Source organism: Natator depressus, chromosome 14 (assembly GCF_965152275.1).
Source record: "Natator depressus isolate rNatDep1 chromosome 14, rNatDep2.hap1, whole genome shotgun sequence".
NCBI lineage: Eukaryota > Metazoa > Chordata > Testudines > Cheloniidae > Natator > Natator depressus.
The window spans coordinates 28,138,052-28,153,044 of NC_134247.1; the positions used below are offsets into that span (position 1 = coordinate 28,138,052).

Sequence of the window (14,993 nt, forward strand, 5' to 3'; positions counted from 1 at the left end):
CATGTAGAAACCCTTCTTGTTACTCTTAACATCTCTTGCTAGCTGCAACTCCAGGTGTGATTTGGCCTTCCTGATTTCACTCCTGCGTGCCCGAGCAATATTTTTATACTCTTCCCTGGTCATTTGTCCAATCATCCACTTCTTGTAAGCTTCTTTTTTGTGTTTAAGATTAGCAAGGATTTCACTGTTAAGCCAAGCTGGTCACCTGCCATATTTACTATTCTTTCTACACATCATGTTATTCTCCCAGGGGATCCTGCCCATCAGTTCCCTGAGGGAGTCAAAGTCTGCTTTTCTGAAGTCCAGAGTCCGTATTCCATAACACATGGCCTGACTTTGGTTCACAGCCTCTGGTTCAGGCCTCAGATCTTGCACCAGGCCCAGTGCTCCAGACTTTTTCTCTTTTCTATACCTCATCTATGGTAATTACTCAGTGTAGTAGTTCTCCTCCCAAATGGAAGGAATTTTACATTATTCAGGGTATGTCTACACTGCAAAAAAACACCACCACCACCAACAAAACAATACAATGAGTCTCAGGGCATGTGGCAGCTGACTCAAGTTCTTGGGGGAGGCTGGGGTGCAGGGCTAAAAATAGCAACGTAAATGTTGGGGCTGAAGCATGGGGTCTGAGCTCCTTCCCCCTTGCCAGGATTTAGAGCCCGGGGTCCAACCTGAACCAAACTATCTACATTTCTATTTTAGCTTCCACCCCAGGTCAATTGTCCTGTGCTCTCAGATTCCCTGCCGCAAGACTTTATTTACAGTGTACACATACCCTCAGTCTTTTTAGACTCTGGGGTCTCTGATGGAGCAAACCTGTCCCTGACCCATCTCTGTGGAATTCAGCGGGTCCCCTTGGCTTGTCCCAGTGGCGGTAATGAGTTTAGATTTGTAAATGGCTAAGCACCCCCAAAACAAACACTCTCTCGTCTCCTCTATGTCACCCTCTGTGCTCTGTCTTAATTCGTCTGGACAAAACACCCTGAGTCCCTCAGACAAACCATGTATGGGGTTAGTTACATTTTCTCTGACTGTGCCACAAATTGTTCCTTTTCCTTCTCTGTTTGTGGTGTTGGAATCTTTAAAACTGAAATCCAGTTTCTGGGGCTTGTCTGGAGCTTTGTCTGGGCTGAGATGTGACCTGCAGACCTGGAAATAGTAACACTTAGATAAAATGACTCTTCAGTTTCAGGCTTTGTGATGTCCTGGGGCACAACCCAGACTGGTGAAGTGCTGGGTCAGCTCTAACCCTGTAACCCTGAGTGCCTCACAGTGCTTGGCCTCTGTGACCCTCTGCCTGGGAGGCCCACAATCAGCATCTAGCATGCACTCTATGTATTGGGCAGCCCTGAGCCAACACTTTGGATTCTGCTGCCTGCCTGCAATACCCTGGACTTCCACCCACCTCCCCTCACCTTCCTCAACAACTGGTGAGGTGACTTCACACCCTGCTGGGGCCTGGAAGGTTTTCAAGAAAAGGGGCTCTGAAACATCCAGCCTTGTCCTGGATCAGTCAGAAGAATGTTAAGGGTTGTTCTTCCTTTAAGAAGTCAATGTGCAATAGTTTGTTACTTTCCCGGGAGTCACTAAACAGTCCAGTTTAAACACAGCCCTGGATTGGTCTCTTTCAGAGTCCAGTGAACCTTTGCAATGGATTCTTATGACAGTAACCTCCTGAGGCAGGTGAAAGGGAGTCTGTCTTGAAGGCTACAGGTCCTGCTGCTTTTTCCCCTGCAGGAGCTGTCAGCTAAAATGCAAATAGTTTAGTTTCTGCCCCCTCTGGTGCTATTGATGGGGCCACCCCTCCCCCTGGTTAGCTTGATGGGTCTGTTTAAACAAGATGTAAATTAGAGCTGTCAAAAATTTTAAAAATTAATTGTGCTGTTAAGCAATAATAGAATACCATTTATATAAATACTTTTGGATGTCTTCTACATTTTCAAGTACATTTATTTCAATTACAACACAGAATACAAAGTGTACAGTGCTCATTTTATATTCATTTTTATTACAAATATTTGCAATGTAAAAAAGACACAAAAGAAATAGTATTTGAATTCACATAATAGAAGTACTGTAGTGCAATATCTTTATCATTAAAGTTGAACTTACAAATGTAGAATTATGTACAAAAAAAACTGCATTCAAAAATAAAGCAATGTAAATCTTTAGAGCCTACACGTCCACTCAGTCCTACTTCTTGTTCAACCAATTGCTAAGACAAACAAGTTTGTTGACATTTATAGGAGATAATGCTGCCCGCTTCTCGTTTACAAAGTCACCTGAAAGTGAGAACAGGTGCTCACATGGCACTTTTTTGCCAGCGCTGCAAGGTAGGCGAAACATTCATATATCCCTTAGTGCTTCAGCCAGCATTCCAGAGGACATGCGTCCATGCTGATGACGAGTTCTGCTCGATAACGATCCAAAATAGTGCGGACTGATGCACATTCATTTTAATTATCGGAGCCAGATGCCACCAAGAGAAGGTTGATTTTATTTTCTGTTGGTTCAGGTTCTGTAGTTTCTGCATCGGAGTGTTTCTCTTTTATGACTTCTGACAGCATGTTCCACATCTCGTCCCTCTCAGATTTTAGAAGGCACTTCAGATCCTTAAATCTTGGGTCAAGTGCTGTAGCTGTCTTTAGAAATCTCTGTGTTTTGTCAAATCTGCAGTGAAAAGTGTCCTTAAAATGAATAACATGTGCTGGGTCATCATCTGAGGCTGCTATTACATGAAATGTATGCCAGAATGCCGGTAAAACACAGAGCAGGAAACTTGCAATTCTCCCCCAAAAAGTTCAGTCACAAATTTAATTAACATATTATTTTTTTAACGAGCATCATCAGCATGGAAGCATGTCCTCTGGAATGGTGGCTGAAGCATGAAGGGACATATGAATGTTTAGCATATCTGCCATGTAAATACCTTGCGACGCTGACTACAAAAGTGCCACGCGTACACCTGTTCTCACTTTCAGGTGACACTGTAAATCAGAAGCGGGCAGCATTATCTCCTATAAATGTAAACAAACTTATTTGACTTTGGCTGAACAAGAAGTAGGTCTGAACAAGAAGTAGTACTTCTTGTTCAGCCAAAGTCAAATAAGTTTCAAAGACTCAAAGTTTTACAGTGTTTTGTTTTGAGTGCAATTTTGTAATAAAAAAATCTACATTTGTAAATTGCACTTTCACAATAAAGAGATTGTACTACAGTACTTGTATAGGTGAATTGAAAAATACTATTTATTTTGTTAATCTTTTTTACAGTGCAAATATTTGTAATAAAATAATAATATAACGTGAGCACTGTACACTTTGTATTCTGTCATGTTCCAGAGTAGCAGCCGTGTTAGTCTGTATCCGCAAAAAGAAAAGGAGTACTTGTGGCACCTTAGAGACTAACAAATTTATTTGAGCATAAGCTTTTGTGAGCTACAGCTCACTTCATCGGATGCATCTCTAGGTCTCTAAGGTGCCACAAGTACTCCTTTTTTTTTTTTTTTTGGTATTCTGTGTTGTAATTGAAATCAATATATTTTAAAATGTAGAAAAACATCCAAAACATTTATAATTTCCAATGGTATTCTATTATTCTTTAAGTGTGTGATTAAAACTGCAATTAATCACGAATAATTTTTTAAATCCCAATTATTTTTGAGTTAATCACGTGTTAAATGCAATTAATTGACAGTGCTAATGTAAATACATTTTCATGGTCTTTCAAAGTCCTACAGCGGTAACTCCTCAGCGGGAAACTACTTTCCTTTGTCTAGGGTGGGGTGGCCTGAGAAATGTGTTCTCCAGCTGCTCCACGCTCTGTGCAGCCTCTCTAGGACCAGGACCCATCACTCCCTTGTTCTTGATAATATTAGGGACTCCAGAACAATGCCCAGTCTTTATAGAAACTCCTTCTGCCCCCTCCCGAGGATGTGGACGTCTCCTTTCTGCCCTTTGACATAGTGGATTCTATGCATGATGCCCCCTTAATACTGAGAGAAGCTGCCCCTGCCCAGAGGACGTGGGGCCCCAGGAGGCAGAATCTGGGGTGCGGGGGGGAGGGGGGCTGCACGGCAGCCCCTTGATCGCTAGGACCCAGGAGCTCAGCAGCTGGGATGTGGCTCTGGGAGTGATCACTGCTGGCTGGGGTCACTACTGAGTCCTGTGGCAGCAGGAAGTAATTAGTGAATCGCACTCTGCAGTGATTGATTCTGGGGTGCTGTGGGGAGCCCACGCTCCTTGCAAGATCCACAAGCCCCGGCCGCTGCTGCTGGGGACCCCGGAGCCCTGGCTGCAGCCTGGAGAGGGGAATCTCCAGCAGTAACATTCCGCCCTGCTCCCAGGAGCCTCTCCCGGTGCGGAGACCCCAGCCTGGCCAGGACCCCCCTTCCCGGGCCCCAGCCCCTGCTCCCAGGGAGGGCACCGCTTGGAGGGAAGGTAAGAGAGACCTGCCCATCCCCCCAAGGAGCGGTGGCCCCCGGTGCCATCCTGGCTGCAGGGGGAGGGTTTGGCCCCAGGCTGCTCCCAGCGGGGCTGGCTGCGATTCCCTGCCCTGGGCCCAGGGAAGCTGCCGCCAGCTCCCGGTGTTTGCGGGGCGGGTGAAGCCAGCGCGCGCCGGGGAGAGCGCTGGGACAGCGACACCTGGGGGGACAGAGGGAGATGGGAGCCGTGGTCACGTTACCACCCGCTGCCCACACGGTCTGCTGCTTTGTGTTCCCTGTCCCAGGCCATGCTGGTGTGAAGGGAGGCTGCTCAGTGAGGTCTGCCGACACCGCCCTACCAGTCCCCTTTTTGCTCCTTGATACAGTTTGGGCATAAAAAACGGAGAAGGATTTGTGGCACCTTAGAGACTAACAAATTTATTTGGGCGTAAGCTTTCGTGGGCTAAAACCCACTTCATGGGATGCATGCAGTGGAAAATACAGTAGGAAGATAAATATACACAGAGAACATGAAAAAAATGGGTGTTGCCATACCCACTGTAAGGAGACTAATCATTCCCAGTAGTTTGCTCTGTTTTCTTTCTTATTGACATGTGGCTCATCTGTGAATGAATCAAGTATTGGCCCAATCCTTTCTGGGGCTTTCCTTTGATCAGATATCGCTTCCTTTTCGGAGATTTCACAAGCATTCAGAATTTCTATTTCATCTTTAAATTAAAGATGTGTCTGAGGTTGATTCGATAACATCATTATTTCTAACTCAAGCATTCCATCTTCACTCACGTTTTGGTGAAATGAAATTTGCCTTGACTTTGTCCTCTTCTGACAGTGGGAATTGCTATCTAGGATCAGGGTGTATAGAGGAGAGACTGTCATCAGCTCCAACAGATTTTTTTTTCTCATTTTTCCATTGAAGCTAGTAAGGATTAATTAAACAGTGAAGATAGAAGAAAATTTTGATATTTCCAGTTGGCATTTTAACCAAGCACCATAAAGTCACCCATGGTCGTTCATGTTAAAGTATCTTTGTTGTCAAATTATCAGGTTTCAGTGGAATTGTGATGCCTTCACCAGCCCTCCATTCTGCTTCTGTCAGGTGAAGCTCATGGCACGAGGTGGCCATGTCCTGGCAGAAATCCCTGAGCTCCAAGTGTCTCTCAGGCAGGCTCAGAACTGAGCTCAGTGCTCACTGCAGCAGCAGGGCTGGGCCCAGGGACCACCAGGAACACACTGGGTTGCAGACAGACTGGCCTGCCGCTCAGGCAGAACTTGGCTCTGAATCTGAGCCTGCCAGAGCCAGCCAGGATGGGTGAAGAGAAAGAACAGCTCTGGAGATGGGGTGGCCGGCTGGAGGTGGGTATCAGACAGTGCACTGGAAGGTGGGAGTTGGGAGTGGGTCCTGCAGCTGGCTTCAATGGGGAAGGGAGTTTGGAGTATGAACCCTGCTGTAAGTTGGGCAATTGGAGGGAGGAGATGCCCCACGGGTTGGCGATGGTGGGTGGAGGCCTAAGGCAGCATTTCTCAAATGTGGCTACCAGGCGCTTTTCTAGCAGCCATAGCTTCCTGGGCGGTGACTGAGGGAAGAAGCAGCGGCCCCTCCCCCAGGGCTTCCTCCCCCTCTGGAACCGGAAACGCTGGAGAAGCAGGCAACCAATTTGAATTCCCCACCTTCCTGGGGGCAGTGGGGCTTGGGCTTCCGGCTTCAGCCCATGCAGCAGGCTCCGGCCGTGGGGCTTCAGGCTTCAGCCACACAGGGACAGGCTCTATCCTCCGGCCTCAGGCTCACCTCTCCCGCATCAACTCTGGCACCCACTACCTCATCTGGCCCTCGGCTTCAGCCATGTGGCAGGGCTCCAGGCTCTGGTCCCAGCTGTGCTGCGGCAGGTGCCGGTCCAGGCTCATAACCCCTGCCTGTCACCCCTGGTCCTCGCTGCCTCATCCATCCCTGGGATCTGGCTGCGTGGCAGTGAGCTTCATTCCTGGGCCCTGGGCTCCGACCCCAGGATCCAGCCTGGAGCTTTGGGCTCTGGCCCCAGGCTCTCACCCCCTCCCCCCTATCACCCCGGTTCCCGGTGTGTCCTCTGGCCTCGGGTTTTAGCTACACAGCAATGGGCTGCGGTCCCTAGCTGCAGGGTTTCCGGTGCCAGCCTGGACCTCAGGCTTTGGGTGCTGGCCCTTTACCCACCCCCAACATCACCGCTGGCCCCCGGTTCCTCCCCTGGCCCTTCACACAGACCCCCAACACCTCTGGCCCCCGCTGCCTCTTCCAGCCCCACATCCATCACCCCTGGCCCCTGATGCCTCCCTACCCACCTCCCCATCCAGGGCTTTATTTGTCTTCCAGCTTGCCAGGGCTGAGTAAATCTGCTGTGAAAAGTGATATTTGAATGCTTGTCAGTATCACTTTTCACTGCCTCCCAAGTAGCTAGCTAGTGTGCTTCTGTGAAAAATCATACTAACAAACATACAAATATCACTTTTCAGTAGCAGACTGACTAGCTAGCAAGTCTAAAAAAAACCCCAGCAAGCAAAGATAAAACAACAAAAAACAATAGCATGCAAAACACATTATTTCTGTTTCTATTCTGTTTAGGTCCAGTAAAAAATAGAGACAACTGTACATTATTTTATTATTGCGTTTGCAAAAAAACTCACCCTCCATCAATAAATTACAATGATTTGGACATGTGCATACAGTATTTATTTGTTTTTCCTAAAGTTAATTCAGTATTTTAGGAAAAATTGTCAGAGTAGCCATCAGCAAGAGTTGGTGGCCACACTCTGAGGCCACCAAAGATTTGTTATGAGAACCCCTGGGAGAAGGTTGGGGGGCCATTACCTTTGCCCCTGGGCTTGAAGAATTATTATGAACTTCAGGGCCTGGGGAGCATCCCAACTCTTATCTTCCCAGGAGGGCATCTCAGAGATGGTTCCTCTATCTATGGGCCCCCCTTCTGCCTCCCATGGTGTGCAGGCAGCTGCCAACCTTCCCCTCTCCCTCCCTGCTCTTGTGGACTGGCCCCCCTCTATGCTCATTCTCTTCTCACTATCCTTGGGGCAGGCCATTCTGGGAGCAATCAGCAGCCCATTGGCTAATTTGTTGTCTTCTCTTAAAATGAAAATAAGATCACTGTCCATTTTTTCCAACAATATTGAGCTTAAAAAATGCTGAATCTTTATTTTAACTCTTTCCCTTCCCCTCCCCCACTTTTTTCAGTTCAGTTCAAGTTCAGTTGGTAAAACTAAATTATGGTTCAGGTTCAATTCCAGTTCTAGTACGAAAACCAGATTTGAACTGTTTCTCCAGTTCCAGTGTGAGACCAGGTGGGCAAATGAGATCAGCATTGGCCTGACTGTCCCTGGGGGCTGCAGGGGCAGCACAGGGAGGCTGGGTCATTAGCTGCCCCCAACCAGAGGGCTCTGGTAATCGCTAAGGCTGCGGAGGCTGATGTCAGTCTCTCTTTGTGCTCAGGATACTGCAACCCTAAAGCTAGCTGGGCTTCCTGGGGTAGATGCTGCTGCCTCATTGTGATCTGGGAGCCTGAGCTGAGAGGCTGCTGCTGCCCAGTGGGGTCTGTGCTGGAACAGACCATCATTAAAACCCCTCTTTGCCCAACCAGGGGGACTTTCTTCGGTGGCTGGAACCAGCCCTGGGCTCTGCTGACACAGAATATATTGGAAGGACAGAACAGGTCGTGCAGGTGGGGGAGTGGCACTATATGTGAAAGAAAGCATAGAATCAAATGAAGTAAAAATCTTAAATGAACCAACCTGTACCATAGAATCTCTATGGATAGTAATTCCATGCGCTAATCATAAGAATATAGCAGTAGGGATATATTACTGACCACCTGACCAGGATGCTGATAGTGACGGTGAAATGCTCAGGAAGAGTAGAGAGGCTATTAAAATAAAAAACTCAGCAGTAATGGGAGATTTCAACTATCCCCATGTTGATTGGGTATATAACACCCAGGATGGGATGCAGAGATAAAGTTTCTTGACACCTTAAATGGCTGCTTCTTGGAGCAGCTAGTCCTTAAACCCACAAGAGGAGAGGCAATTCTTGATTTAGTCCTAAATGGAGCACAGGATCTGGTTCAAAAGGTGAATATCGCTGGACCACTTGGTAATAATGACCATAATATAATTAAATTTAACATCCCTGTGGTGGGGAGAACAACACAGCAGCCCAACATTGTCGCATTTAATTTCAGAAAGAGGAACTACACAAAAATGAGGAGGTTAGTTAAACAGAAATTAAAACATACAGCGCCAAAAGTGAAATCCCTACAAGCTGCATGGAAACTTTTAAAAGACACCATAATAGAAGCTCAACTTAAATGTACACCCCAAATTAAAAAACATAGAGAACGAAAAAAGTGCCACGGTGGCTTAACAACAAAGTAAAAGAAGCAGTGAGAAGCAAAAAAGCATCCTTTAAAAAGTGGAAGTTAAATCCTAGTGAGGACAATAGAAATGAGCATAAACTCTGGCAAATGAAGTGTAAAAATATAATTAGGAAGGGCAAAAAAGAATTTGAAGAACAGCTAGCCAAAGACTCAAAAAGTAATAGCAAAAATTTTTTTAAGTACATCAGAAGCAGGAAGCCTGTTAAACAACCAGTGGGTTGAAATAGACGATCGAGATGCAAAAGGAGCACTCAAGGACGATAGAGCTGGGCGGGAACTGGAGAGGGGAGCAAGTTGGTGCTTACAGGGCTGCTGCTCAACATATTCATAAATGATCTGGGAAAAGGGGTAAACAGTGAGGTGGCAAACTTTGCAGATGGTACAAAACTACGCAACTGCAAAGAGCTACAAAAGGATCTCTCAAAACTGGGTGACTGGGCAACAAAATGGCAGATGAAATTCAATGTTGATAAATGCAAAGTTATGCAGAGTGGAAAACATAATCCCAACTGTACATATAAAATGATGGCGTCTAAATTGGCTGTTACCACTCAAGAAAGAGATCTTGGAGTCATTGTGGATAGTTCTCTGAAACCATCCACTCAATGTGCAGCGGCAGTCAAAAAAGCAAACAGAATGTTGGGAATCATTAAGAAAGGGATAGATAAGAAGAGATGATAAGACAAAAAATATCATATTGTCTCTATATAAATCCATGGTATGCCCACATCTTGAATACTGCCTGCAGTGGTCACCCCATCTCAAAAAAGACATATTGGAATTGGAAAAGGTTCAGAAAAAGGCAACAAAAATTATTAGGGGTATGGAACGGCTGCCATATGAGGAGAGATTAATAAGACTGGGACTTTTCGTCTTGGAAAAAAGACGACTAAGGGGGGTTATGATAGAGGTCTATAAAATCATGACTGATGTGGAGAAAGTAAATAAGGAAGTGTTATTTACTCTTTCTCATAACACAAGAATTAGAGGACACCAAATGAAATTAATAGGCAGCAGATGTAAACCAAACAAAAGGAAGTATTTTTTCACACAACGCACAGTCAACCTGTGGAACTCCTTGCCGGAGGATGTTGTGAAGGCCAAGACTATAACAGGGTTCAAAAAAGAACTAGGTAAATTCATGGAGGATAGGTCCATAAATGGCTATTAGCCAGGTTGGGCAGGGATGTTGTCCCTAGCCTCTGTTTGCAGAAGCTGGGAATGGGCGACAGGAGATGGATCACTTGATGGTTACCTGTTCTGTTCATTCTCTGTGGGGCATCTGGCATTGACCACTGTCGGAAGACTGGATACTGGGCTAGATGGACTTTGGTCTGACCCAATATGGCCGATTTTATGTTCTTATGACGCCAGATCCTGAGTCGGAGACTCCAGCTGATGAGAGAGACTTAGGGAAAAGTGCTGGGTCCGGGCAGGAAAGTGACTCTGCACAAACGGCCCCTCCTTGCCCTATCTCTGCTCCCCAGGGGTTTGTGAGTCCCATAGCTGCTGCCCCCGACACATCCAGGCCCACATTCCTGTTGGCAGTGGCAGTAGCTATTGGAGAGGAAATGCCCACAGGAATGGCAGGACAGTAACCAGTTCTTCCATGCAGAAGGGAGAGTGGAGAGACTGAAAGAGACAGCAGGAGCAATAAGTGGGGAGAAAGGTTCCTGGCTCCCAACCCTGCCCAGCTCCATTCCCTGCAGTATCCCAGGGCACATTGATTTTCCTGGGACAAGGTGAGGAACAGAGACAGAGAAAGCCAGTTCCTGCCTCTGCCTAGTCCCCGTGATGCTGGGGGAATGTGCTGCCCTGGGGACAGTGTCAGGGGGATCCCCCAAAATGGCTCCTTTGATTCTGCTCTTTTTTATCTTTTGGCTCAGAGACTCTGTTCCTGGGAGGGTTTAAAAATGTCTCATGTGTCTAGTCCCAGTGGGAAGGGTCAGGTCTGTGTTGTAATAACATAACTGAGAGTTTTCCCAGCATGGCAGAGTCTAGAGCAGGGTTTCTCAAACTGGGGGTCAGCACCGCTCAGGGGGTCATGAGGTTATTACATAGGGGGGTTGCGAGCTGTTTGCCTCCACCCCAAACCCCGCTTTGCCTCCAGCATTTATAATGGTGTTAAATATATAAAAATGTGTTTTTAATGTTTAAGGCGGGGTCACACTCAGAGGCTTGCTATGTGAAAGGGGTCACCAGTAAAAAAATCTGAGAACCCCTGGTCTCGAATGTCTGTCTGCAGGGAAAGAGCCTGGGGGGAATCGGGGTGTGAAATGGACTAACGCTAATTAAGAAACTTCCCCAGTTGCCCTTCTTATCCTGACAGTCTGCAGAGTAACCATCACATTTTGCTCCAGATCATCCCATCGTCGTAGGGGCTGGGGAAGGGAAATGGCTGTGGTGGATCCAGCTCAGGTAGCAGAAATTTGTGGGGAGCTGCTGGGGAGGGTTGTCGTGAAGGGGGAGGGTTGCCTTGGAGGGGAGGGGCAGGGAGGGGACAGGGTGTGATAAACTTGGTGGGCCATGCTCAGTCTAAGGCTGGGAAAACAGACCAGAGTGCTGGAGGCTAAACCCACTAGGCAAAGACTCTGCTGAAATACAGTTGCTGGGATTCCTGTCTCTGTCCCCTGCCCAGAGCTCTGCTTCCAATGTCAGCCTGTGCCTCGTAGGTATGTGGTAAATGAAAAGACCCTGCCTTCCTCCATCTGCTGGGATGGACAAGGAGCTCTCCCCTTCTGTCTGTTCCCTGGAGACTCCTGGCCACTCTCAACAGGGTGGGGGTGGGATTCTGCTCCTCTGGCCTTTCCAGAGCTGCCCTATTTCTGTGCTTCTTCCCCCATAAATACTGGGATTGTGGCTGGGACAGCAGGTGCTGAGAAGGGAACATTTGTTGTTTCAGATGCCGGTGACCTTCGAGGATGTGGCTGTATATTTCAGTGAGGGGCAGGGGGCTCTGCTGGACCCCGGTCAGAGAGCCCTCTACAGGGACGTCATGCAGGAGAATTATGAGACGGTGACTTCGCTGGGTAAGGACTCCTGTCCCCTCAGCTATTTGAAGCCAGGGGTCTGCATTTCTGAATCTGGTCAGGTTCTTCCCTGGTCAGGTACATTAGAGGGGAGTATGTCACATAGTCCAGAGCTCCAGTGTGAGAGAGCCGTTCACCTCCATACCTCCTCCAACAGGATAGGGGAGTCATGAACCTAATGGACATGCTAATTCATCCCCTTACCTCCAGCTTTCACAGGGACAGAAGCAATGTGTTAACCTATCTGCATTAATTCTCACTCACACACAGAATCTCTGTGCACCTCCCTTCATGCGACTAGCTCTATGTGTGGGGAGGGCTCTGATCTCTGTAGGTTCAGACATAGGCAGGGGTTTAACACCAGAGCTGTGTGTGCCTCAGCAAGTCACCCATAGCCCACAGATCCTGAAAGCTCCTAATGAGGGTGCGACAACTCCCCCTGCCCCAGACATCTGCCTCTCTCTAGGGGGCTCAGTGACCATGTTCCCATCTGTTCAGACCCCACAACCCCCCAGCAAATCATGGGGTCAGTTTAATCTCATTATGTGCCCTTTGTGACAAATACTCCACCAATCCTCAGTGCACTCTGATCATGCCTGATTTCACCCCCTGCGCAGGACTCTCCATTCCCAAACCTGACCTAATAGCCCGGCTGGAAGCAGGGGAAGAGCTGTGGGTCCCAGATCTCCAGGCCCCCAAGGAAAGCAACATCCAAAGAGGCAGCCGCACAGGTGAGGAGTCAGTAACACTGACACAGGAGGTATATGGCAAATGAAGGAAAAAGCTGAAAATCCCCAAAATATGGCATGAGCGCCCTCAGTTCTGCCTCATCTCCCCTAGGTAGGCTGTTGTCAGCAGGTGTTGTATAATCATGGCAGATATCGCTCATGACTTTCCACCCACCGTGTTAGCTGTCAGGAGATTTCTCCCTGATGTCACTTCCCTGTGAGTGTTTGGGTGGGATGTGGTGGCAGAATCCAGTTTCTTAGTCTCCCCAAAGTTATTGTGTTGTGTTTTCCCTCTTTGCTATTCCCCTTTCTGTTCTTTCTGCCAGCCCAGGCAATGACTCCTGCCTGGATTCTCTCTCTCCCCCAGCAGGTGACAAGACAAAGAGTGAGAACGAGGAGGGGAATCCACAGCAGGAAGGTCCTGAGAAAATAGAACTTCAGGGGAGGTTATTGAGAAGAGCTGAAGGGAATTTTTCCCAGTGCTTGGAACAGAGAAAAGCCTGGAGTAATTGGCACAGGTCAAAGAGGAACCTGGGAAACCACCGAAGGAAGACAGTGGATGAATCCATTGAATATGGGGGAGGAGGCAAGAATCCCAAGGAAACCACAGCCCAGCAGACAAATCCCAAGGAAAAGAAACCCTATAAATGCTTGGATTGTGGGAAAAGCTTCAGTCAGCGCTCAGTCCTTACTAACCATGGGAGAATCCATACAGGAGAGAGACCATATAAATGCTTGGATTGTGGGAAAAGCTTTAATTGGAGCTCAAATCTTACTACCCATCGGAGACTGCACATGGGAGAGAGATCATATGAGTGCCTGGAGTGTGAGAAAAGCTTCAGTCAGCGCTCAGGCCTTATTAGCCATAGCAGAATCCACACAGGAGAGGGACCATATAAATGCCTGGAGTGTGGGAAAAGTTTCAGCGCACCATCAGCCCTCATTACACATCAGAGGACCCACACAGGAGAGAAACCCTATAAATGCTTGGACTGTGGGAAAAGCTTCAGTCAATGGACACACCTTATTAGCCATAGGAGAATCCACACAGGAGAGGGACCATATAAATGCACTGAGTGTGGGAAAAGTTTCAGTGTACCATCAACCCTTATTACACATCAGAGGACCCACACGGGAGAGAAACCTTATAAATGTTTGGACTGTGGGAAAAGCTTCAGTCAGCGCTCAGTTCTTACAACCCATGGAAGAATACACACAGGAGAGGGACCATATAAATGCACTGAGTGTAGGAAAAGTTTCAGTGTACGATCAGCCCTTATTATACATCAGAGAACCCACACAGGGGAGAAACCCTATAAGTGCTTAGACTGTGGGAAAAGCTTCAGTCAGCGCTCAGGCCTTATTAGCCACGGGAGAATCCACACAGGAGAGGGACCATATAAATGTTTGGATTGTGGGAAAAGCTTCAGTCGGCGCTCAATCCTTATTAACCATGGGAGAACACACACAGGAGAGGGACCATATAAATGCCTTGAGTGTGGGAAAAGTTTCAGTGCACCATCAGCCCTTATTGTACATCAGAGAACCCACACGGGAGAAAAACCTTATAAATGCTTGGACTGTGGGAAAAGCTTCAGTCAGCGCTCAGTCCTTATTAATCGTGGAAGAATCCACACAGGAGAGAGACCCTATAAATGCTTAGACTGCGGGAAAAGCTTCAGTCGGAGCTCAAATCTTGTTACCCATCAGAAACTGCACACGGGAGAGAGACTCTATAAATGCTTGGAGTGTGGCAAAAGTTTCAATCGGAGCTCAAATCTTGTTGCCCATCGGGGACTGCACACGGGAGAGAGACCATATAAATGCTTGGACTGTGGGAAAAGCTTCAGTCAGCACTCAGGCCTTATTAACCATAGGAGAATCCACACTGGAGAGAGACCCTATAAATGCTTGGACTGTGGGAGAAGCTTCAATCGGAGGTCAACTCTTACTTCTCACTGGAGACTACACGTGGGAGAGAGACCATAAAAATACCTTGAGTGTGGGCAAAGCTTCAGTCAGAGCTCAGAACTCAGTTCACATCAGAGAATCCACACAGGAGAGAAATCCTATAAGTGCCTCCGCTGTGGGAAAATTTTCAGTTAGAGCTCAAACTCAGGCTGTCAATTAATCGCAGTTAACTCACACAATTAAGCCAAAACAAATGAACTTGATTAAAAAAAAATCATGATTAATTGCAGTTTTAATCACACTGTTAAACTATAATAGAATATCTATTTAAATTTATTATGAATATTTTTGGATGTTTTTTCTACATTTTCAAATAGATTTCAATTACAACAGAGAATACAAAGTGTACAGGGCTCACTTAATACTATTCTTTTTTATTACAAATATTTGTAGCAGAAAAAAGATAAA

General features: G+C 47.0%; 1 protein-coding gene across 1 annotated transcript; it reads left to right on the forward strand.

Annotated features, from left to right (window-relative positions):
- The first annotated feature begins 4,167 nt into the window (after positions 1-4,167).
- LOC141998983 (uncharacterized) lies at positions 4,168-14,767 on the forward strand. Its single transcript, XM_074972040.1, has 4 exons — positions 4,168-4,440; positions 11,760-11,886; positions 12,504-12,617; positions 12,982-14,767. The coding sequence occupies exons 2-4, from the start codon at positions 11,760-11,762 to the stop codon at positions 14,601-14,603; spliced, it is 1,863 nt and encodes a 620-aa protein (XP_074828141.1). The 5' UTR covers positions 4,168-4,440; the 3' UTR covers positions 14,604-14,767.
- Positions 14,768-14,993: the final 226 nt, after the last annotated feature.

What these genes read in the sequence shown, in the direction of transcription:
- LOC141998983 (XM_074972040.1), top strand. Translation starts at nt 11,760, where the DNA reads ATGCCGGTGACCTTCGAGGATGTGGCTGTATATTTCAGTGAGGGGCAG. An exon ending in TGAGACGGTGACTTCGCTGG is followed by an intron (nt 11,887 to 12,503) that starts GTAAGGACTCCT and finishes CCCCCTGCGCAG; the next exon opens with GACTCTCCATTCCCAAACCT. An exon ending in CCAAAGAGGCAGCCGCACAG is followed by an intron (nt 12,618 to 12,981) that starts GTGAGGAGTCAG and finishes TCTCTCCCCCAG; the next exon opens with CAGGTGACAAGACAAAGAGT.